This window comes from Notamacropus eugenii, chromosome 2 (assembly GCF_028372415.1).
Source record: "Notamacropus eugenii isolate mMacEug1 chromosome 2, mMacEug1.pri_v2, whole genome shotgun sequence".
Taxonomy (NCBI): domain Eukaryota; kingdom Metazoa; phylum Chordata; class Mammalia; order Diprotodontia; family Macropodidae; genus Notamacropus; species Notamacropus eugenii.
Window position 1 is genome coordinate 379,972,740 of NC_092873.1, and position 23,278 is coordinate 379,996,017.

At 41.6% G+C, this 23,278-nt stretch overlaps 1 protein-coding gene across 1 annotated transcript in view; it reads left to right on the top strand.

Annotated features, from left to right (window-relative positions):
- SYT11 (synaptotagmin 11) overlaps positions 1 to 23,278 on the top strand; it is a 33,325-nt gene that overhangs the window by 1,222 nt on the left and 8,825 nt on the right. The window contains exon 2 of the mRNA XM_072637824.1: positions 11,517 to 12,340. Within this exon, the coding sequence (XP_072493925.1) occupies positions 11,517 to 12,340 (824 nt within the window). The remainder of the gene's footprint in view (positions 1 to 11,516; positions 12,341 to 23,278) is intronic.

A 23,278-nucleotide genomic window follows, 5' to 3' on the forward strand; every position in this document is an offset into this window, starting at 1 on the left:
AGAGGGATGAGGTTAGGGAGCAGCCCTTTCCCTGCATGGGGGAGTCCCGCTATCTGCTTTAAGCCCCCAACTTTCTCCGTCTCCACTGCGCTGAAGGCGGAACACCCCGTGTTCCCTGTTAGTTTACCCCGCTGATGATAATCAGGGGTGCTGAACAAGAGAGCTTGTCTTTCCTCACATGGGAGACCCTTCCCTCTGCTCCCCATCTATCCAAGAAGCTTGGTCATCAGCCTGGAATGACCAGACTAAGGACAAAGTCTGCCTTGGATTTGGGGGCTTTCCCCATTCCCAAGTTTGAGGCCTCTGGAAGTAGGTCTAAGCTCAAAAGGCACAAGGAGGAAACTGTACAGTTAAAAAATAATAAAAACTTATCTTGGAAACTTCCTTCATTGGACCACTTTAGTCCAGAGAAATCTCAAAATCCCAGTCATTATTTCCTTCTCCCACATCTCCTGCATCTCCAGCTTCCTGTTCCCTATTTGGACTTGTATATCACCTTGAGGATGTCAGTGACCTTATCACCCTGTTATTTCTTCCTGTGACTGAGTTCTACCTTCTTCCAATTCACTTCCTCTGCTTCCTTAGTAGGCCATTTAATTTTTGTCCCAGATCCCTAGTAGAAATGATCAGTATGGAAAAAGGATTCGGAAAGACTATCTTTCCTTGAACCTCACAAGGGTGAGACAAGGAAATGGAAAGAATTCTTTTTTGGATTCTAGGCAAACTGGAAAAAACCTTAATGAGATGTTGATTTCTTTATCTGTACAAGGAGGGAGTCGAAGGAGTTGGCCTCTGAAGTCTCTTTCAGCTCTAGATGTGAAGACCCATGATGCTATGACATCTCCAAGTCTGTTTCCCTATCCGTAAAATGAGGGTGGTCTCAAGAGTACCTGCCTCCTAGGGTGACTGTGAAACAAAGCACTATGTGAAGTGCTTTGAATATTTTAAATCATTATAAAATCCATTATAATTATCCCCATTTTGTAGAGGAGAAAACAACCTCAGAGAGACTGATGACTTACCTAGAGTCATACAGAACCGTTAGGTTGTAAGTTCCTTGAAGGCAGGGACTGTCTTTTGCCTCTTTTAGTACAATGCCTGGCACATAGTAGGCACTTACTGATTGTTTATTGATTGAACTACCCCTCAAACCCAGGTCTTTTGACTTGAATACCGGTGTTGGTTGGTTGGTTGGTTGGTTTTTCCAAAAGAACAAAACTCACTGTAATACACAACCACCCTAAAATTCTTTTTAACCATTGTTTTCAATTGCCTCCCCCATCAAGTCTACAAACTATGAGTTTCAGGACCCTGTTAAAGATGATGTAGAGTTTTGAGGTTTTTTTTAATTCAAGAGTACATTTAATTAAATGACCTTTGATGTTCATTCCTGTCCTGTGATTTCCTGCTACCTCGTTTCTTGATATGGTAGTAGGGTGCTATAATGATAAGGAACATGTATTGACAAGTGGGAAATAGTGAGAAGTGATCTCTATTAGTACTGTCAAACACAAATAGAAGTGAGGGCTACTAAATCCTACATAAGGACCTTTGCGAGGCTGCATATTGGCTTACTTTTAAAATGTAACCGTTTGTATGGCTTATTGAATTTTTACTTATTTTGTTAAATATCTGCCAATTATATTTTAATCTGGTTTGGGCTGCACTCAGGAGTGTTTTGGGCCAGATGCAGCTGGGCTATGAGTTTGACACCTCTGGTTCACAAACTGGAAAATCAGTATCTTTTTTCATCCTCAGTTCCTCTAGGAGGTGGAAATTTCACAAGCTAGGATAACAAGAAGGTTGGTGCAAAGTAAATCACCACATAGCTGAGTGGTCCTGAATTTGAATAATTCTCAAAAAATACCTTCTGGGTCTTATTTTCCTTGTCTGCTAAATGTGGAGATTGGACTATCACTCAAATTCCATGGTTCTATAGTTCTAGTCTAACCCAATTTTTCTCTCCTAGAGTCCTTCAACATCCATGTTCAATAATCGGGAACAAATAATTTTCATGAAACCACTATATTGGTGAATAAAAGCCACAGAGAGCATGTCCTCTTGACTGATTGATTGTTTAAAACTTCCAGCTGCCTCTCTTCGTCCTTGAAGCTTCATTTCTCTAGCTATATATACATTGATTCAACAAATATTTGTTAAAATACATATTATGGACAAGATAGTACATTAGGTACTGTTTGGGTAGACTGCTACAAAGGTTTAATAAACCTTGATTTCCCCACCCCTTCTGAGAACTTACCATATACATTACTACCATAATAGAATGTGACTCCCTTCCCTTTTTGTAGCCTAAATATGATACATCAGTCTAGATATCTTTGATTTATTTTGCTTACATTGTGTATGCCTTAGAATTGCCTTTTTTAATTGGGTATTGTAGTGCATGCCTGTAATCCCAAACTACCAAGAAGGTTGAGGCTGGTGGGTCTCTTGAACTTTGGAGTTCTGAATGGCAGTGGGCTAAGCTGATTAGGTGTCTACCCTCAGTAGCTGCCAGGAGTGAGGGGACCACAGGTCACCTAAGAAAGAGAAAACAGGGCCAGGTTGAAAATAGAGGAGGATCAGAGTTCCCTTGCCAATCAGTCAGTAGTGGGATTGGTCCCCTAAATAGCCCCTGTACTTCCAGCCTGGGTAAAATAGAGAGACTCAGTCATACAAAAATTCTCTTTAAAACTTCTCTTTTAAAATTTATTGCCTTTTCCTTTTTCGCTTATATCAGTGTTCGTATATTTCCAGAACCGTATATGAGCTAGAGATTATTTAGTCTAACCTGCCACCCCCATGTAAGAATTCTCTCCTCGGCATCACTGACAAGTAGTCATCCAGTCTCTGCTTGAACTGCTGACCAGGGAGCTCACTACTTCACAAGACAGCCAGTGCCATTGTTGTACAGCGCTAATTGTTATAAAAACCTTCTTTATATTGAGTGAAATTTGTTTCTTTATAACTTCGTTCATTCAACATTTTTTAAATTTAAAATTTTATGGATAGCTTTTATTTTTACATGACTTAATTTTCCAAATGTATCATCTATCCTTTCCTACCCAATGAGTCATTACTTATAAATAAGATTTTAAAAGGGAAAAGGGGTGGGGAAGCAATTAATTAAAACTAAGCAGCACATCAACTGAGTATGAGCACACATGCAGTGCTCCATGCCTAAAGTCCCCCTATCTTTGCAAAGAAGAGCAGGAGGCCTATCTCCTCATCTCTCCTTCAGGACCAAGCTTGGCAATTATAATTATGCTGTATTCACTTTCAGGTGTTTTGTTGCTGTTCATTCCATATACATTGGTATAGTTATTATGCATATTGTTTTTCTGTCAACTAGCATTTTATTTTATAGTACTTAGTAAACAAATATGTTTGTCAGGCACAGTGCTAGATGCTGGGAATAAAAACAAACAAACACCTAGTCCCTGCCCTCAAGGAGTTTACATTCTTCTGAAGTAGGTTGATGTAGAAATTAGGACAACATGAACACAGATAAGCTAACAATTTATCAATTATTCTGATCTTTTAAAAAATATTTATTTTTTATTAATTTATTAATTTGATTATTAATTTGTCAATTCTATTTTTTCACCTTTAATCTTAGTAATTTCCTCTTTCATGCTGCTTGGTGTTTGTTGATTTGTTAGTTCTCTGATTTTTAACGACATATTCAGCTCATTAATTCTTTCCTTTTGTCAATATAAACATTTAGGGGCATAAATTTGATTTTGGGGATTGGTTTATCCATATCCCATATGTCTTTTATATTTTATATGACTTTTGTCATTTAAAAATATTTTTTCTGTAATTTCACCTTTGATCCATGCATTACTTAGCAAGTCATTGTTTAGCCTCCATTTAGGGCTATATCTTTTGGTCAAATATAGGTAGTTTTTTATAATTTTATAGTCTGTATATTTTATAGTCTACTAAAAGAATACATAAGTACATATTTACGTCTTTCTACATTTATTCATAAGTTCTTTATGCCCTAGATCATATTCGACTTTTATCAAACTACAATGCAATTTTTAAAAATATATTCTTTACTACATTCACCTTATGCCCATCAAATAGGTGTTTTTTTTTCAAAATTCTATTTAAATTTGTCAATGTCATATCCCATTAATGGAGTATTGAAATTTCCTACTTTTATTACCTTATTATTTTGCTATATATATTTTGATCCTCTTCCTGTAAGGATTTGGTTGCTTTGATGTTTAGTGCATGTGTATTTTTTAATAGTGATATCGTTTGATTGCCTCTTGAACCTTTAGTCAATCAATAAAGTCAAATATTTAAATGCCTGATATGTGCCAGGCACTGTTCAAGGTGTTAGGGATACAAAGAAAGGCAAAAGACAGTTCCTGATACAATCTAATGGGGGAGACAGCATGTGAACAGCTATGTACAAATAAGCTATATACAGGATCAATGAAAAGCAGTCAACAGAGGGAAGACAATAGAGTTAAGAGTGATCTTAGTTGGGACCTGAAGGAGGCTAAGAAAGGAGGTACCAGGTACCAGGAGGTACAGGTGAGGACAGAGGAGCATTCCAAGCATGGAAGACAGCCAAGGGAAATGCCCAGAGTTGGGAGGAGTTCCTTGTTGGAGGACCAAACAGCATGGAGACAAGGGTCACTGGATCACAGAATATTTGCAGGTAGATGGGGGGGGGAGGTGTAAGATATAATAAGAATAGAAAGGTAGGGGAGGATCAAGTTATGAACAGCTTAAGGGCTCTTCACTTGTGGCAAAATTTCCCTTTCCTTGAGCCATTGCTGAACCTAACAAGTTCCTCTGCTATGAGTGATATTTTATCATGTGTTTGGTTTTTTTTTACTGTCTCCTAGAGAAAGTGATGAGAACTGACCCAAATATATCAATGTTAATCATCTTACAATGGAAACCACTTCATTATCATCAACTGCAACAGTTCATGGCAATAAATTAAATTCCATACAACTAATAGGGGGAGGTTTAATTGTTTAACCATTTCTTGCCTATTTTTTTTTTTTGTTTGCTTGTATTTTACTCTGGAAGCACTCATAGGGTGCCACTGGAGCTTATTGAGTAAGGGGCTGACATGGTCAGACCTATACTTTAGGCAATTCACTTAGATAGCTGAGGATGAACTAGAGTGGAGAAAGACTTGTAGCATGCAGACCCAGCAGTAGGCCTGAACCAAGTGATGGCCGTGTCAGAGGAGAGAAAAGGGCATATGTGAGAGATGTTATAAAGGTAGAATTCACAGTCCTTAGCAACTTGGCAAGATTGGATATGGGGGGTAAGAGAGAGTAAGGAGTTGAGGATGACATCTAGGTTGAGAGTCTTGGTGACTACAGGGATGGTGGTACAGTCAACAATAATAAGTATGCTTGGAAGGGAAGGGGATGTTGGTAGGGTAGGGGACAGATAATGAGATCAGTTTTGGACATGTTGAGATTAAGGTGTCTACAGGTCATCCATTATAGGATATCTACTGGGTGGTTGGAGATGTGAGACTCAAAGTCAGCAGAGAGGTTAAGGTTGGAGAAGCAGACTTGAGAATCATCAGCTTAAAGATAATTGAATACATGGGAGTAAGATAGTATAGAGGGAGAATAGAAGAGGGCCCAGGACAAAGCCTGAGGAACACCCAAGGACTGGACATGACCTAGATGAAGATCCAGCAAAGAAGACTGAGAAGTAGCCAGTTAGGTAGGAGAAGAACCAGCAAAGGGTGGTGTCAGGAAAACCTAGAGAGAGAGAAGAGAATATTGAGGAGAGAATGATCCACAGTGTCAAAGGCTGCAGAGGTCAAGGAAGATGTGAATTGAGAAAAGGCCATTAGATTTGGCAGTTAAGAGGTCATTTGTGTCTCCTAATACTTTCTACTTTGAATTCAACACTTTCTCACAGGCAGCACAAGATTTGGAGTCAGAGGACTTGATTTTGAATCTCATGGTATGGGTGTACACAGAATGAGAAAATTGAGGAAGAGAAATTTGGAGGGGGGAATGACTTCTGTCACTTCTTATATGACTTTAGGCAAGTCTGGACCTCAGTTTTCTCATCAGTAAAATAAGTGGGCTGGATAATATAGCCTCTAAACTCCATACCAGGTCTAAATTCTATACATGAAGTAAATGAAAATATAGACTAAGTAAATACAAAGTAATTTCTGGATGAATGGCATTAGCCAGAATTCCACCACCCCCAACCCCCCCACTCTTTGTAGGATGTGACACTTGAGTTAAGTGAAGGTAGAGAGTCTTAAGTGAGCTGAAGAGGCTCACATTCTAGACATGGTGGAGTGCAAAGGCATGAAGGCAAGAGATCGTGGAATCACAGATACAGAGATAGCAGGGTCTCAGAAGCCATCTAGTCCAAGCATGGTAGAATGTGGTACAGGAAAAGGCAATCAGGCCATTGAAGATTAGCAACATACAACATCCCTGGAAAGAGAGGCTAAAACCAGCTTGTGAAGGGCTTTACACACCCAACATGGAAGTTTGAATTTTATCCTAAAGGCATTTGGAAGCTATCAAAACTTATTGAGCAAACAGTATTATTGTCATACCTCTTGTTTAGAAACAGCAATTTTAGAAGCAGCTAGGTGGCACAGTGGATAGAGCATCAGCCCTGGAGTCAGGAGGATCTGTGTTCAAATCCAACCTCAGACACTTACTAGCTGCGTGACTCTGGACAAGTCATTTAACCCTGATGGCCCCCCCAAAAAAGAGATATTAACTGTGTAGATTGTAGGGGACAGGGTGAGGAGGTGGGCAGAGATACTGGATGCAGGGAGGCTGATTTAAGAGACTGTTATAGTAATGATGAGGGCCTAAACAAGGGTGGTAGCCATGAAGGGAATGGATATAAGAAGTATCATGGAGGTAAAATCAACAAGACTTGGCCACTGATTGGATAGGGGTGTGTGTGAAGAGCCAGGAATGACTCCAAGATAGAAAACCTCAGTGACTGGAAGGATCATTGTGCAATTGTGGCATGGTATAGACAGAATGAAAAAATTGAGGAAGGGAAGAAGGATAATGAGTTCTATTTTGGACATGTCTTTTTGACCATTTGAAAATGTCCTGCAGGAAGTTGGTGACAATTCTCTGTCTTTGTGTTGCCCTCTGAAGCTGCAAAGAGAAGCCTTCTCAGCTTTCCACATGACAGTCTTCTGGAACGTTAGAGACAGCTGGCATGTCTTCACCAAATTTAACATCCCCAATTCCCTCAGCTATTTCTCACATCGTATTGTTTCCAAATCCTTCATCATCCCAGTTCCTCTTCTCTGGATGAGCTCTAGTTTGTCACCTTCCTTCCCTAAGATATGCCCAGGGCTAAAAACAGTCCATCCACTGTGATCTGAGCAGGTCAAGGTGCTGGCTGGTCCCTTTGTTCTATATATACGACTCATTAGTACAGCCTGAGCTTTTTTTTCCTTTTATTTATGTATTTTTAGTCTTAGCTTTTTTTTGTCAGTCACTTCACTCATTGACTCTTATCAAGTTTGCTCTTCTCTGGAACCAGACTCTGAATCTTCATATGAATTACTATCAAGCATCTTCTATGACCCTTCTTTAATATTTTACCATCTATAATTTTTTAACCTGAATGAAGGACTATATATTTATCGTTGTTAAAATCTGTTTTTTTTTTGTTTGTTTTGGTTTTTTTTGGTTCCAACTCAGCCTTCCAATCTGTCAAGATCTTTTTGACTTCCAATTCTATTGAGAGCATGCATGAGTCAACTTGTGCTCTGACAGCCCCAAAAAAGCTAGTGCCATCTTAGGTTACTTTAAGAGAGGTGTGGCTTCCAGGAATAAGAAAGAGATAACCCTACTATAGTGTGAACTGATCAGACCACATTTGGAATATTGTGTTCAGTCCTGGATGCTACAGTTTAGAAGGGACTTTGATAAACTGCATATCGTTAAGAGGAGAGACACCTAGAGTCTTGAGTTCATGCTAGAGAAGGCTTAGTTGAAAGATCTGGGACAGTTAGCCTTGAGAAAGAAATACACAGCAGGTATCCAATACCTGTCGCCAGGCATTTAAAGGGATAGCATGTGGAAGAAGAATTAAGCTCTTTCTATTTGGCCCAGGAAGGCGGAAGGAGAAGCAATGTATAGAAATCGCAAAGAGTCAAATTTAATCTTGAAGTCAGTCAAATCAACAGGCATTTATTAAACTCCAATTATATGCTAGGCGCTGTGCTAATGCATAAAGTGTTATGTCAGGAAAAACTTCCAAAAATAGACTATGTTGCCTTGATGGGGAGACAGGTAGTATCTCCCCTTCACTGGAAGTTTTAGATCAAGTCAAGTCAACAAGCATTAATTAAGCCCTTGCTGTGTGCTAACACTGGACATACAAAGAAAAGCAAAAACAAAATAAAACAGTCTGAGCTTTCAAGGAGTTCACAGTCTAATAGAGGAGACAATGTACAAACAACTATGTACAAACAAGATATGTATAGGATAAATTAGAGACAATATCAGAGGGAAGGAAGGCACTGAGATTTAAGGAAGCGTGCCTAGGAAAGGTTTCCTGTGGAAAGTGGGTCTTTCACTAAGACGTGAAGGGCGTCAGGGAAGCTAGAAGGCAGAGATGAGGAGGGAGAACGTTCCAGATGTAAGATACAGCCAGAGAAAAGGCCCAGAAATAAATCTTACTTGAGGAAAAGCAAGGAGCCCAGGGACACTGAATCACAGAGAATGAGGATGAGTAAGGTATAAGAAAAAAAGAAACTAGTTGTTGAGTATATTGTAGTGAAGACTGTGAGGAATTCTTTTTTAGGTATGAGTTGTCACTAGACAGCCACTAATGTCCCTTCCAACTCCAAAATTCTGTGATTTTTAACTCTCTCCACTCCACCCCACCCTCATCCAGGTTTCTACTTCTTCAGATCATTAGTCTCTGGCTTTAGCTACCTAGAAAATTCAAGTAAAGTCTGGAATTGTCAAGATCGATACACTTGCTGTGTTGAAGAAGACATGACCGGGGAAAGAGAGAAGAAAAAGTCTGGTCCCCTAATATGCCCTCATTTAAATAATTGAATCAGTCTTAAAGCGCTTTTGGCTTCTAGTTCTAATCTACTCCCTCTTTAGCTGCATGACCTAGGGCAAATCACTTACACCTCATCTGTAAAGTGGCTAATTGTTCTCTAAATTCCCTTCCAACTTTGGTATTCTATAATTCTCTGATATCAAATTACTCTAGTCTTTACCTCTCTTTTTCTTTCTTCCTAGCTCTCCTCTTAGTCCCTGAACCTCAGCCCTGCCCCAAGACCATTTCTTGTGTTTGTGGTCACACCATTTACTTCTTTGGCTTGGCTGAAATTGACCCACCAGGAGCACTTAGATGGCAGAAGATTCACCCATCATAGAATGACAGCATGTCAGAGCTTGAAAGGAGTTTGGAGACCATCTAGTCTAACCTCCTTGTTTTACAGATGAGGACACTGAGACCTAGGTGGTCAAGTGGCTTACTTGTTATCTAATGAGATAGTTTTTGTAAAGGGCCTAGCACAATAGTGCTTGGCATGTGGTAGGCACTATACATACGCTTCTTTTTTCTCTTTTTCCTTCCTTCCTTTCTTCCTTCCTTTTTTCTTCCCTTCTTTCTTCCTTCTGTACTTTTCTTCCTTCCCTAAACCCTCAGTGAGTTCCAAAGCCAGGACTGAAACCAAAGTCTTTTGATGGACAGTACTTGGCACATAGTAGACACTTAGTAAATGCCAGTTGATTTGATTTGTCAAACCTTATACAATACAACTTTTCCAGCTCTGTGTTATTACCTACAGTCTCCTAGTTGTATATACACCATTGATTGAGTGTCCATTGTTTGGAGAAACTTGTACTGGGAGCTCTGGGAATATCATGATAAATCACAGAATGTCAGAGCCAAAGGGGTCCTCAAAGGTCAGTTAATCCAATCCATCCCTGGGCAGACATCTGTCTTACCACATCTCTCAACAGCACTGGCTCACCCTACTGAAAGAAAGTATAACGGAGAGGAACAAGTCACACCCACAAAGAAGAAGTGAAAACATTTACAAAATACGTGGCATCAGTGTCTCTGCCACAAGTCTCTCCCCTCTCCAATCCATCCTTCCCAAAGCACATGTGTGATCATGTCACACACACCCCTTACTCAAGATCTTCTAGTAGCACACTGAAGACCAATCAAGCTGACCACCTTTCTCCCATCTGGGTACCTTTCCCTCCTCATCTCTGCCTTTTAGAATCCCTAATGGAATCCAAAGCTCAGTTCAAGCACCATTCACATGAGGACTTTCCCAATCCATCTAGTTGCTGGTGTCTTTCCCCCAACATTACTTTCACTTTATTTTATACATATAAATATATGTATATACATATATACATATACATTATATACATATATATTTATATGTACACACATGTGTAAAAATTTGTATATGTTGTCTTCCCAATAGAATATGAGCTCCTTGAAGGCAGGATCTGTTTCATTTTTGTCTTTGTCTTATCTGGGGGCAGCTCCAGATCAGTTTTGATAAGTTGGAATGGCTAGAATGGAGACAGCTAGATGGCTCAGTGCCACCTAATGCTAGGATAGATTGCTGGGCCTGGAATCAGGAGGACCCAAGTTCAAATCCAGTCCCAGATACTCCCTAGCTATAGGACCCTGGGCAAGTCACATAGCTATGTTTGCCTCAGTTTCTTCAAGTGTAAAATGGAGGTCATGATAGCACCCATCCCATAGAGTTGTTATAAGGATCCAATCAGATAATTGTAAAGTTCTTGGCATAGTGCTTGGCACATAGGTGCTATAGAAATGTTAGCTATCATAATAATAATTGTGATTATTACTTACCTGTCAGGACTGTTGTGAAGATGAAATGCAGTAAGCTCTTAGCACAGTACCTGTCACTTAGTAACACAGTAGTTGTAGTAATAGTAGTAGTAGTAGTAGTAATAGTAGTAGTAGTAGTTGTGGTAATAGTAGTAGAGTTGTAGTAGTAATAGTAGGAGTAGGAGTAGGAGTAGTAACCCCAGTGCCTAGCACAGGATCTGGCACATAGCAGATACTTGTAGTATGATTGTCAAAGGTCATCTCAGTAAGAAATAACAATACTGTAATTCAAACCCAAGCCTCTGTTCCCAGATCTAGTCATTTTTCCAATATCAGTTCTACTTAGCCCCCAAGGACAGAAGAGAAAAGAAGTCCCAGAAGGAGAAATTTTTATTCAAAGGAAGAAAAATGCCCTCAGAGTTAGAACTGTTCAAAATGGAAAGGGCTGCTTTGACAGACAGTGAAGTTCTATTAGAGATATTTCATGGTGGGTCAGGGGTAGGGGAGGACCCTGTTTAATTATGGGTTAAATTGGATAGCCACTGAATTCCTTTCCAGGCCTGAGATTCTGTGACTCTGAATGACTGAATGAGTGACTGGATAAGAAGGGACATGGGGCAAGGGAGATGAGAAAGGTGGTCCTCCAGCCTTGATTGTGCTCTGTTCTCCTTCAGATGTATCACCAGTGGTGCTGGGGCTCATCGGGGCCACCGTGCTGGTCGTGTCTGTGTCAGTGACAGTCTTTGTCTGGACCTGCTGCCACCAACAGGCCGACAAGAAGCACAAGACACCTCCTTACAAGTTTATCCACATGTTGAAGGGCATCAGCATCTACCCGGAGACACTCAGCAACAGGAAGAAAATCATTCGTGTGAGGAGAGACAAAGGTGGCCCAGGGCAGGATGGCGGACGAGGGAATCTCTTGGTAGATGCAGCTGAGTCAGGTCTCCTAAGCCGAGAGAAGAGTCCTGGGGTACTGAGCACTAGCCCTTGTATAGACCAGCTCCCCATCAAGGTGGACTATGGGGATGAATTGAGCCCAGTTCAGAGCCTGACCCCTGGGGGAAGCAAAACAGCTTCCCCATCTTCCCCAGAAGAAGATGTTATGCTGGGGTCCCTTACCTTCTCAGTGGACTATAATTTCCCTAAAAAAGCCCTGGTAGTGACAATCCAAGAGGCCCATGGACTGCCAGTAATGGATGACCAGACCCAGGGTTCTGATCCCTACATCAAAATGACCATCCTCCCAGATCAACGGCACCGTGTGAAGACAAGAGTGCTACGCAAGACACTGGACCCTGTGTTTGATGAGACCTTTACTTTCTATGGCATCCCCTACAGCCAGCTGCAGGATCTCGTGCTGCACTTTCTGGTCCTCAGTTTCGACCGATTCTCCCGGGATGATGTCATTGGTGAGGTCATGGTGCCACTGGCCGGGGTGGATCCCAGCACTGGCAAGGTTCAGCTGACCCGGGACATCATCAAGAGAAATATCCAGGTGATATGGGCCAGCACTGGGCAGGGAAAAAGGGGAATCTCTGGGTGGGAGTGAGAAAGGGATAAAACTGCTGAAGAATGATAATGATGATTTGCATTCATATGATGCTCTAAAGTTTATGAAAGTTTCCTCTGCTGTAAAGGAGAAGTAGGTACCATAAGATTTATTATAGCTGTTTTATAGATGACAAAACCAAAACTGCAGACCAAAAGGTACATGGCTAGTAAGGATCAGGAGCAGAGCTTAGATCCAGGTCCTCTGATTCTACACATCTAGTGCTCAGTGTCCTTCCAGTGTCATTGTGGAGTGGGGAGGGGAATAAGTATTTATTAAGTACCTACTCTGTCTATGCTAATAAATATGAAATCAGCTGATCCTTATGACAACCTGAGAGGTTGAGGAGCGACAAAGAAAGCAGGAGTGATGCTGTACAAGATGTCCTTAGTGGTTGAGTGGGCATTTGCTTGGAGCCTCTGAGATAACCTAGGGAGGAGCAGTTATGATAATAAGCTGAGCTCCTGAAATTCTGCTTATTTGTACCATGTTGGGCATGCACTGCTGTGTAGTAGAGGGAGCATTGAATGTGAAGTCAGAATACCTAAATTTGAGAACTGGGTTCACCACTTACTAGTTCTGTGACCTTGGGCAACCTCAATTTCCCCATCTGTAAAATGGAGAGACTATTTACACTACCTACCTCATCAAGCTGTTATAAGGCTCAAATAAAGTAATGAAAGCAGTTATTCTGTCAGTAAGCATTTCATGAGTGTCTGCTTTGTGCCAGGCACTGTATTAAGTGCTGGGGAGAGGAGGAAAGGTGAGAATCCCTGCCCTCAAGGAGCTCATGGTCTAAGGGGGAGTCTGATAGAGCAGACAGCATGTTTAACAGTTTACAAATAAGATACATACAGGGCAAATTGGAGGTAATCAACAGAGGGAAGGCACTAACATGAAGAGGAATCAGGAAAGGCTGCCTCTGAGAGGTGGGATTTTACTTGAAGCAAGTCAGGAAGGCAGGAAACAGATAAGGAGGGAGAGAATTTGAGGCCCTTCAACTATAAATCAATCTATAAATGAGTTACTATTACTAACATTATTATGATTATTCATCCATACTTCTGAAGATTCATGACTTTGCTGGTTCCAGTACCACCTCTATCAATGCAGACAACAATCCCTCCCTGATAGTCTTGTGAAACAATCTCTGTGGATGATCATGGCCAAAAATTAATTCATCACCTAGTGACTGAGGCTCACAGAAATTGGTGGGGCTGGTCCTTGGACAACAGACCCAGATTCTGTTGCTTGGCTAGTATTCCCAAAGCATTTCTAGTTAAGTGAGACCTTCCAGAACTTCTGCCCTATTAGAACAGCTGTCAAGAACCCAGGATCTCACTCTCAGCATGATGAGGCATTGAAATAATAGTAGTAGTGGTAGTAGTAATGACATAATTATCACTCTTCCTCTTCTTCTACAGAACATGTTCAGGCTGCCCAGTAGAGAGTGTCCCACCTTCTATCACTAGCTCCTACTCCTGGGATCCTTTCTGACTGGTTTACTCTATAGCTTAACCATTGGCTCCCATTCAGGGAATGGGAGGGTGGGGGTGAGGAGGGCTAATTTTAATTTCCTACCGGGAGTGAAATGTGGTCCTCCAGTGAATTATTTCCCACAACCCAGAAACCATGACAACCTCTTAGTATATTCCTTTTCCAGCCCCATCCCAGAACTGTAACTCATCTATTTCCTACCCAGCACTTGACAAGTAAATATACACCACTGGTTCACCTTATATATGCTTCTGTTCCCCTTTCCTACTCTTCCCTTGTATGTATTTGAAATGAAAGGCTCCCATTTCCAGATCCATAGCTGACTTTCCAGAGGCAGGTCCAGTTTTAAGGATAAAGGAGTAAATGGTCACATTGTGGATACCCCTCTTCCTTAATTCAATTCAGTAAGCACTTATTTAATAAGCATTTTTTATACCAAGTGCTGGGAATAGAAAGTCAAAAATGAAACAGCCCTTGTAAAGCTCCTCAAAGAGCTTACATTTTAAGAGCAGGTAGAAAAGGAGTAGACAAAATATATACAGCTAAATAAAATTAAAAATCATATATAGATATACATACATAGATGTATATGTTATATAATATATGTAACTTTGCTATTGTTGAGTCATTTCAGTCATGTCCAACTCTCCATGACCCCATTTGGGGTTTTCTTGGCAAAGATGCCAGAGTGGTTTGCCATTTCCTTCTCTAGCTCCTCCAACTGAGGAAACTGAGGGTTAAGTGACTTGCCCAAGATCACACAGTTAGTAAGTGTCTAAGGTTGAATTTGAACACAGGTCTTCCTGATTCCAGGGCCAGTCTTCCATCCACTGTGCCACCTAACTGCTCATTATGTATAATATATCATATTATATATAATGTTATTATATCATACATGCATATATATATGTATAAAATACAGAGATATATCAGGGATGATGAAGGTCTAAAAACTAAAAACTTGGGAAATTAGGAAATAGTTTTTCCAGTATCTGTCCTACAACCTTACCCCGAAATGTCCTCTATTTTATCATAGAACATCCTAGCTGGGAGAGACCTTAAATATCTGCTGCCTTATTTTGTTTATGAGGACAATGATACCCGCAGAAATAAGATGACCTTGCTCAAGGTCATCCAGTGGTCGTTCTGGATGTAAAATATAGCTCTCTTGGCTCTCAGTTCTGGCCTTAGAGTTTCATTCCTTTAACTTAACAGGGAGTAGTGAGTGTCCCCATCACTAGAGGATTTCAAGCAGAGGAGGTTGTCAGTACTTTTGCAGATTAGATTCATCCATTGAGTTAAGGTTAGACTAGATAACCTCTGAATTCCCTTCCAGCTGTAGTTCTGAGATTAAGGTTTTGATTCTTGCTGCCGTGTCCTCCCAGGAAAGGAAATACTTTAATCTGCTCTAAGCCATGCCTACTTTTGTGTGTGCTAAACTTTTCTTGAAAACATGTCTTTTATTAGAGGGGATCTGGTGAGGGTGTTTATTATTCACTTATTTCAGTCATGTCTGACTCTCCATCCCAAAAACCCCACTTGGGGTTTTCTTGGGCAAAGATACGGGAGTGGTTCGCCATTTCCTTCTCCAGCTCATTTTACAGACGAGGAAACTGAGGCCAACAGGGTGAAGTGATTTGCCCAGGATCATACAGCTAGTTAGTATTTGAGGCTGAATTTGAACTCAGGTTTTTCTGATTCCAGATCCAGCACTTTAAAGGCTTGACTACCTGTCTTAAGAAACATTTATTAAACACTGTGTGAAGAGAGTGCTATGTCAGAAGCCTAAAGAAGTTAAAAAGTTTCTATAAAACCTGGTCCTGACCCTACTGGAACTTAGTCTGACAGGGGCATGAAACACCATCCCAGATTGCTGTAATCCACAATATACCATGAGAATGGCCTTAAAGAGCCACAAAACAAAATGCTATGTGAGATCTGAGGGGGTTCCAGTTGTGTTGGTAGTGGTAGAGGATCAAGGAAGACATCTTAGCAGAGATGGCATTTGACTGGGCATTAAAGAATACCTGTAGGTCACTCCAGGCTTAGGGAGCAGTGCAAATATTGGCTCAGAGAATATGTATGGACTTGTGGGGACAGAGATTACTCAGTCTCCCTTGCACCCTCAGCTTCACTCCTACTGCACCCCAAGCACTGATCTGTTTTCCACAGAGCCCCCCTCTGCCATGGTGGCTGCTTTTGCCTTCAGTCTGGCCAGGCTCCTGCCCTTCTCCTTTGACTGGCCATGTTCCCTCTCCTCTTCCCCCACCCCACCCCCATTAGTCAGTCCCTCTTCCCCTACCCTTTCTCAAAACATCTGTAGCCCTTGGTGGTCAGCCAGATTCTTACTGACTACAGCCAGGGCATCACCAGCCTTTTGGACCCCTCTTATGGTGGTGGTGGTGGTGGTGGTGGTGGTGGTGGTGGTGGTGGTGGTGGTGGAGGGAGGGGGAAGGAAGATGGATCCTTCCCCACAGAAGCTCCAGCTGAAAAACAGGCTGGGCCTGGCCTCTATGGAGAGAAGGGAGGGGGGAGATGGGGGATAGATTTGTCTGGGAACATAGCAGCCCCAAATCCAGGGCACTAGGCAGAGAGCTCAGTCAATGACATTTGCTAAATAGCCAGGGGCTCTTGGCATGAGCTGTGTTTCTTTCCACTTTATTAATTCTCTTCAGAAGGAATAAGCTGGGACTGGGAGACAGCTGCCCTTCCCCCCCAGGCCCCTCCAGAAGGCCTCAGAGCAAGACAATACAAGAGTTTGTACAAAGAAGTCCCAGACTGCCAGGGCTACAGAGGTGTCATCACATCCAAACCCCTCCTAACAATGAGGCAGCCAGCCATTAATTCAATAAACATTTCTTAAGGACCCACTAGGCTTCTGACTGCGAGGAAGAAGGGGACATACTCCCTGCCCTCCTGGGGCTTACACACCAATTAGAATGAGGGAATAAGACACAAAAACATAAGTACATTAAAGAAGCACAAAGTGTTGGGTGAGGTATGAAGTGGAGGAACATTACCTGTGGGGAAATCAGGGAAGGCTTTCTTAAAGGAGGCAGTGTAAATGAAAGACAAGAAAAGATACAGAGGTAAGAAATCTCACAGGTTGTGTTTAGGGATCACTTTACATGTCATAAAGCCCAACCCACTGTTGCCACACTACCACCTGTATACCCTTAGACTCTGTTCATTTAAGAATTAGCTAATTTAATGTTATTGATAAAGGGATTGAGTCCTGGAGAAATGAACTTGGGGAGAGAGAGGCAGAAGGATAGATGAATCCAGTTTGACTGGAGGATGTCATACACACTAGAGAGGAATACAAGATAAGGCTAGAGAGATCTGATGAAGCCAGACTGTTTTTAGAGTAGACAATGTGATGTCGTGACTCAGTGGATAGAGAACCAGGCCTGGAGTAAGGAAGACTTGAATTCCAGTTCGACCTCAGACACTTACTAGCTGTGTGACCCTGGGTAAATCACTTAACCCTGTGTGTCTCAGTTTCCTCATCTGTAAACTGAGCTGGAGAAGGAAATGGCAAACCACTCTAGTATCTTTGCCAAGAAAATCCCAAAGTGGGTCATGAAGAGTCAGACACAACTGAAAAATAACTGGACAAGATCCAGTGACGCCAGACTGTTTCTAAGGGAGACAGCGTGATGTGGTAGAAAGAGCACAAGATTTGGAAGCAGAGTTCCACCTTTGCCTGCCGTGCAATTTTGGTAGATCACTTACCCTCTTTGGGCCTTTTTCCTTATCTATACCAGTCAGGGATTCTCAGTCTTTTTTGTGTAATGGCCCCACCTTTGGCAGTCTGATGAAAAGGCCCGGATCCCTTCTCAGAATGTTTTTAAATACACAAAACAAAATACACAGGAATACAAAGGAAACTATATAGTTACTAAAATATTTTTTAAAACAAGTTCACAGACCCCAGGTTAAGAACTCCCTTGGTGGATGATCTCTCTAAGGTTCCTGTTCCTCTGTATTTTTTTCATTGTCCCCTAGTTCACCCCATGTGATATCTCTGAGAGTTAATACATTATTTTTCTAAAAGGTCAATCCTGATTCCATCTGCTGTAGCTAAAAAAAAAGCAGCCCTACTCAATCTCTCTTCTCAAGACAGAATCTCTGAAGGGCTATGTCCTGTTCTGTTCTGTTACATGCTTAGCCTGGTTCCTCTTCCCTCAGTAATCCTTAGTGAGATCTCTGTGCATGCTGCTTATTTCTAGGATCCCTCTGGATCCTCCAGCCTTCCCCCACCACTGAATAGTGAAATGACCCTTTCTTTCCTCCAGCTTGGCTGCAGGGTAGCCCTAGTGGAAAGAGGCTGGCAAGTCCTGGTTGGTTCTGGCTTTAGTTCCATTCCACTTTAGTTCCATTTCTCCCTTCTGGATCTCAGGCTCTCTGTGGGAGGGCTGCCTTACACATTGCTTAATCAATACCTGCTGAGAAGGTAAATGAGAATACAAATGGAATTGGCCATTGGGCAGAGGTTAAGGCCATCAAATTCAATGTAAGCATTGATTAAGCACCTACTATGTGTAAGACCCCAGTCCTAAAGACTTTGGATTAAAAACAAAAAGGAAAATGGTCCCTGCCTTTAAGGACTTTACATTCTACTAGAGAATTCCTCCATTTGCACAAATAAATGTAATTTGAGGAGAGAATAAAATAACCAGAGGAATCAGAAAAGACCTCATTAGGAAGTTGTACCTGCGATGAATCTTGAAAGAAAGTACAGATTCTTAGAGGCAGAGGTGAGGGAGTAGTGCATTACAAGTGGGAGGTGAGAGGAAACAGCCTTGCAAAGGCAGGGAGACAGAGATGGAAAGCAGCAATGTCACAGTTTGGCTACCTTACTCAGGGTTATCCTTGTTACAGTCACCCTTGATTGCCTTCTCTAGTGGGAGGGGAGAGGCCAAAGGATTATTGGAGGAATTTATTAAGAATTCACTGTGGATGATTCACAATGGGAATCAGCCAAATGAGGGTCATCAAAGAGCAGTCTGGAAGATTTGTACTGTTGTTATCATCATACAGGTCCTCTTCAGGTCAGTGTATTCTCAACTGTCGCCTATGGGAAAATATAGTCCTAGTGGCAACTGATACCTCTCAGATTCTCTCTCTTTTGACCACATGGTCCATCCTTACAGACATCGACCTCCCTCATTTTAGAGACAAGGAGTCCATGAGACGAAAGTGATTTATTCAAGGTCCCAAAGATAGAGGGACATGGAAACATGTCTCTTGACTACTGGTTCAGGGTTCTTTTCATTGGATTGGAGAAATGATTGTGGGAGGGAGGGCTGAGGAGGGATAGGAGAAAGAAAAAAGCAAGAAATGCTAGTCTTCTGGGGAACAATAATAAAATTTTAACTAGAAAATTGCTATAAAAGAAGGATATGAATTGCCTGCTAATTGTACACATAGATGGACATGACTCTCTGAAGCATTTTTTGCTGCTGTTTGTCCCTTGGGACCACTGTTCCTAATTCTCTCTCCTCTTCAAGAGGGGAGGATAGTTGGAGAAGGGAGGAGGCTGAGATCTCAGCCCTCTTCTAAAAATATCTCTCAACCTTACTAGAGCAGGGACAAAACCTTCTCCCCTTTTTTTCCTCTGCTTGAATGTCTCCCAGGGTCTTTGCTTTAATAGGTTGAAGGGCTGAGAAAAGGAGCTCCCTCCCAGCCCTGCTGAATAGCCTTTTTTTTTTTTTGAAAGGCCCCATTCATTGATGCTGCTATTTGGCATGGGAATCAGGGGAAGGGGAGAAGGGTGTGAAAAGGGGGATGGAGGCTCAGAGAATAGCTTTGGGCCTGGGGCCTTCAATGCAGAATCTAATGGCATTCAGGTGGTAGTGTGGCAACAAATTTGGGCATCCAGATGGGAAGACTGGGGGAAAGCATCAGCTCCCAGGCTGTGATGGAGCCTTGTGCCAATGCAGAGACCAAAACAAACATGAAAGGAGTTGGGGCATTCAGCTTAAAGAAAGGATATTTGATGAGCAGCCATGTAGAAGATTAATAAGAAGAGGAAGGTGTAGGGTGGGGGAGGTAATGTGAGGGCTGTAAAGTACAGAGGAAAAGAGGTTTGGAGCCTGGCTTTGCCCTCTCCTGCCCAAGCAGTGTGACCTCAGGCAAATCAGTTCAATTCAGATTTCTTATTTGCAAAATGGAGATTAATTAGACTAAATGATTCTGGGGGCTCCTTCCAGCTCTCTGTGATATGAAGACCCCATGAATAGTAACCCAAAAGAATATTTGATTCAGATGGAGATAGGAGAGCCCCTGGATGTTCATGTCTGAACATGAAAAAAGGAAACGGGCTTAAGTGGTAAGTGGAGGGAACTTCAGTCAGACATCCAGCTCCACTTCCTGTTTGGTCACAAGAAGCTGGAGAGAGTGATCAAGAGGAACCAAAGAGGTTTTCAGCTATAGGAGACACTGCAGGATGTCTGAAATGGTTTAGGTTCATCTCTCTCTATAGCAGGGAGAGAAACCAGATGAACTCTGAGGTCTCTATTAGCTTTTGGTATTGTAATAGGAGAGCAGGTCATCTCCACCTAATCTTTTTTTATTTTTTACTTGCTTAAAGTGAACTGAACCATGAAATACAGTGAAATGTATCATGAAAGGTACAGAGTGTCCCAAAAATCTTTGTGCACACTGAAGCTGTCAAAGACTAAAATGCACTAAGACTTTTGGGACACCCTATATAGGATCGAATATTTACTATATCTAGCCATTTTGTTTTCCAAAAAGTTAGGTTCAGATACTGGGTTTTAGCACAGACTAATGATCAACCTATTTTATAACATCTTAGAATTTAGAACTGCAAAGAAACTTGTTCACTAGTTGAGTTTTGTGCATAGTACAGGGTTCTTAACTTGGGATCCATGGATAGATTTCAGGGAGTCCATGAATGTGGATGGGAAAAATGACATGTTTACTTCAATAGAATTACCTTCTTTGTATTCCTGTGTAACATTGTTCTGAGAATCTGTCCACAGGCTTTGCCAGATTCTGCCAAAGGGGTGCATAACATTAAAAAAAATAAGTTTTATGAACCCCTGAATTATAGCCTTCTTGACAGATTGGTATCCACTCACTGCTGTCCTTCAGGTTAGGACACTCACTGCCTTCTCTGGAAAGAGCACTGGGCCTCAATCCAAATCCGCTCTGCTCCTTATTATCTGTAAGACCTTGGGCAAACCTCTTCATTTCTCAGGGCTTCTGGAGGTCATTCCCACAGTGCCCCCATCCTTAGTCTTACGTGATTGATGGGTGTCTGTTGGTCCATTTCTAGGAATCCATGACTCCCTGCAAGGTTCATCTCAGCTGTCACCTCTCTAATCTTCCCCAATTATTAATGCTCTCTGCCCCTCCCCCTCCCCATCACTTGGTATTCACTCAATATTTCTTTTTTATGGCCTTATCTGTGCATATATTGTATCACTCCTATAGAATGTCAACTTCTTGAGACCTGGGGCTATTTTTCCCTTTGCCTGCATCCCCAGCACCTAGTATACATAGTGCCTTGCACTCATTAGATGCTTATTAAATTCTTGTTGAATAAATGAGTAGCTTCTCTGGCCTTCTACCTCCCTTGAAGAAACTCCTTGCCCATAAGGTAAAGTCCAGACCTTTAGCTTGATACCCAATAATAATAGCTATGTGTGTGTGATACACATGTGTGTACTTGTGTGTACATGTGTATATATGTTCATATGTATGTGTTCATACATATAAGTGAGATATTACAAATATATGTATAATGGTAATACTTACGTATATATACATATATACCCTCTTGTGTTTATATATCTGCACATGTGTAATTATGCATAAGTATATATACTTATGCATATCTCTCTATACATGTTTATATAGGTACAAAAATATCCTTTTATATATATATATATATATACATATATATACTTGCATCTATACCTAACTGTGTGTATATATACATGTATACATATATGTATATATACCCACTCTGTCTATCCGTACATAAATTTATGCACATATATGCACATGTACCCACTCTGTCTACACGCACATAAATTCATGCACGTATATGCACATGTACCCACTCTGTCTACCCGCACATACATTCATGCACGTATATGCACATGTACCCACTCTGTCTACCCGCACATACATTCATGCACGTATATGCACATGTACCCACTCTGTCTATCCGTACATACATTCATGCACGTATATGCACATGTACCCACTCTGTCTACCCGCACATACATTCATGCACGTATATGCACATGTACCCACTCTGTCTACCCGCACATACATTCATGCACGTATATGCACATGTACCCACTCTGTCTACCCGCACATACATTCATGCACGTATATGCACATGTACCCACTCTGTCTACCCGCACATACATTCATGCACGTATATGCACATGTACCCACTCTGTCTATCCGTACATACATTCATGCACGTATATGCACATGTACCCACTCTGTCTACACGCACATAAATTCATGCACGTATATGCACATGTACCCACTCTGTCTACCCGCACATACATTCATGCACGTATATGCACATGTACCCACTCTGTCTACCCGCACATACATTCATGCACGTATATGCACATGTACCCACTCTGTCTATCCGTACATACATTCATGCACGTATATGCACATGTACCCACTCTGTCTATCCGTACATACATTCATGCACGTATATGCACATGTACCCACTCTGTCTACCCGCACATACATTCATGCACGTATATGCACATGTACCCACTCTGTCTATCCGTACATACATTCATGCACGTATATGCACATGTACCCACTCTGTCTACCCGCACATACATTCATGCACGTATATGCACATGTACCCACTCTGTCTACCCGCACATACATTCATGCACGTATATGCACATGTACCCACTCTGTCTATCCGTACATACATTCATGCACGTATATGCACATGTACCCACTCTGTCTACACGCACATAAATTCATGCACGTATATGCACATGTACCCACTCTGTCTACCCGCACATACATTCATGCACGTATATGCACATGTACCCACTCTGTCTATCCGTACATACATTCATGCACGTATATGCACATGTACCCACTCTGTCTACACGCACATAAATTCATGCACGTATATGCACATGTACCCACTCTGTCTACACGCACATAAATTCATGCACGTATATGCACATGTACCCACTCTGTCTACCCGCACATACATTCATGCACGTATATGCACATGTACCCACTCTGTCTACCCGCACATACATTCATGCACGTATATGCACATGTACCCACTCTGTCTATCCGTACATACATTCATGCACGTATATGCACATGTACCCACTCTGTCTACACGCACAT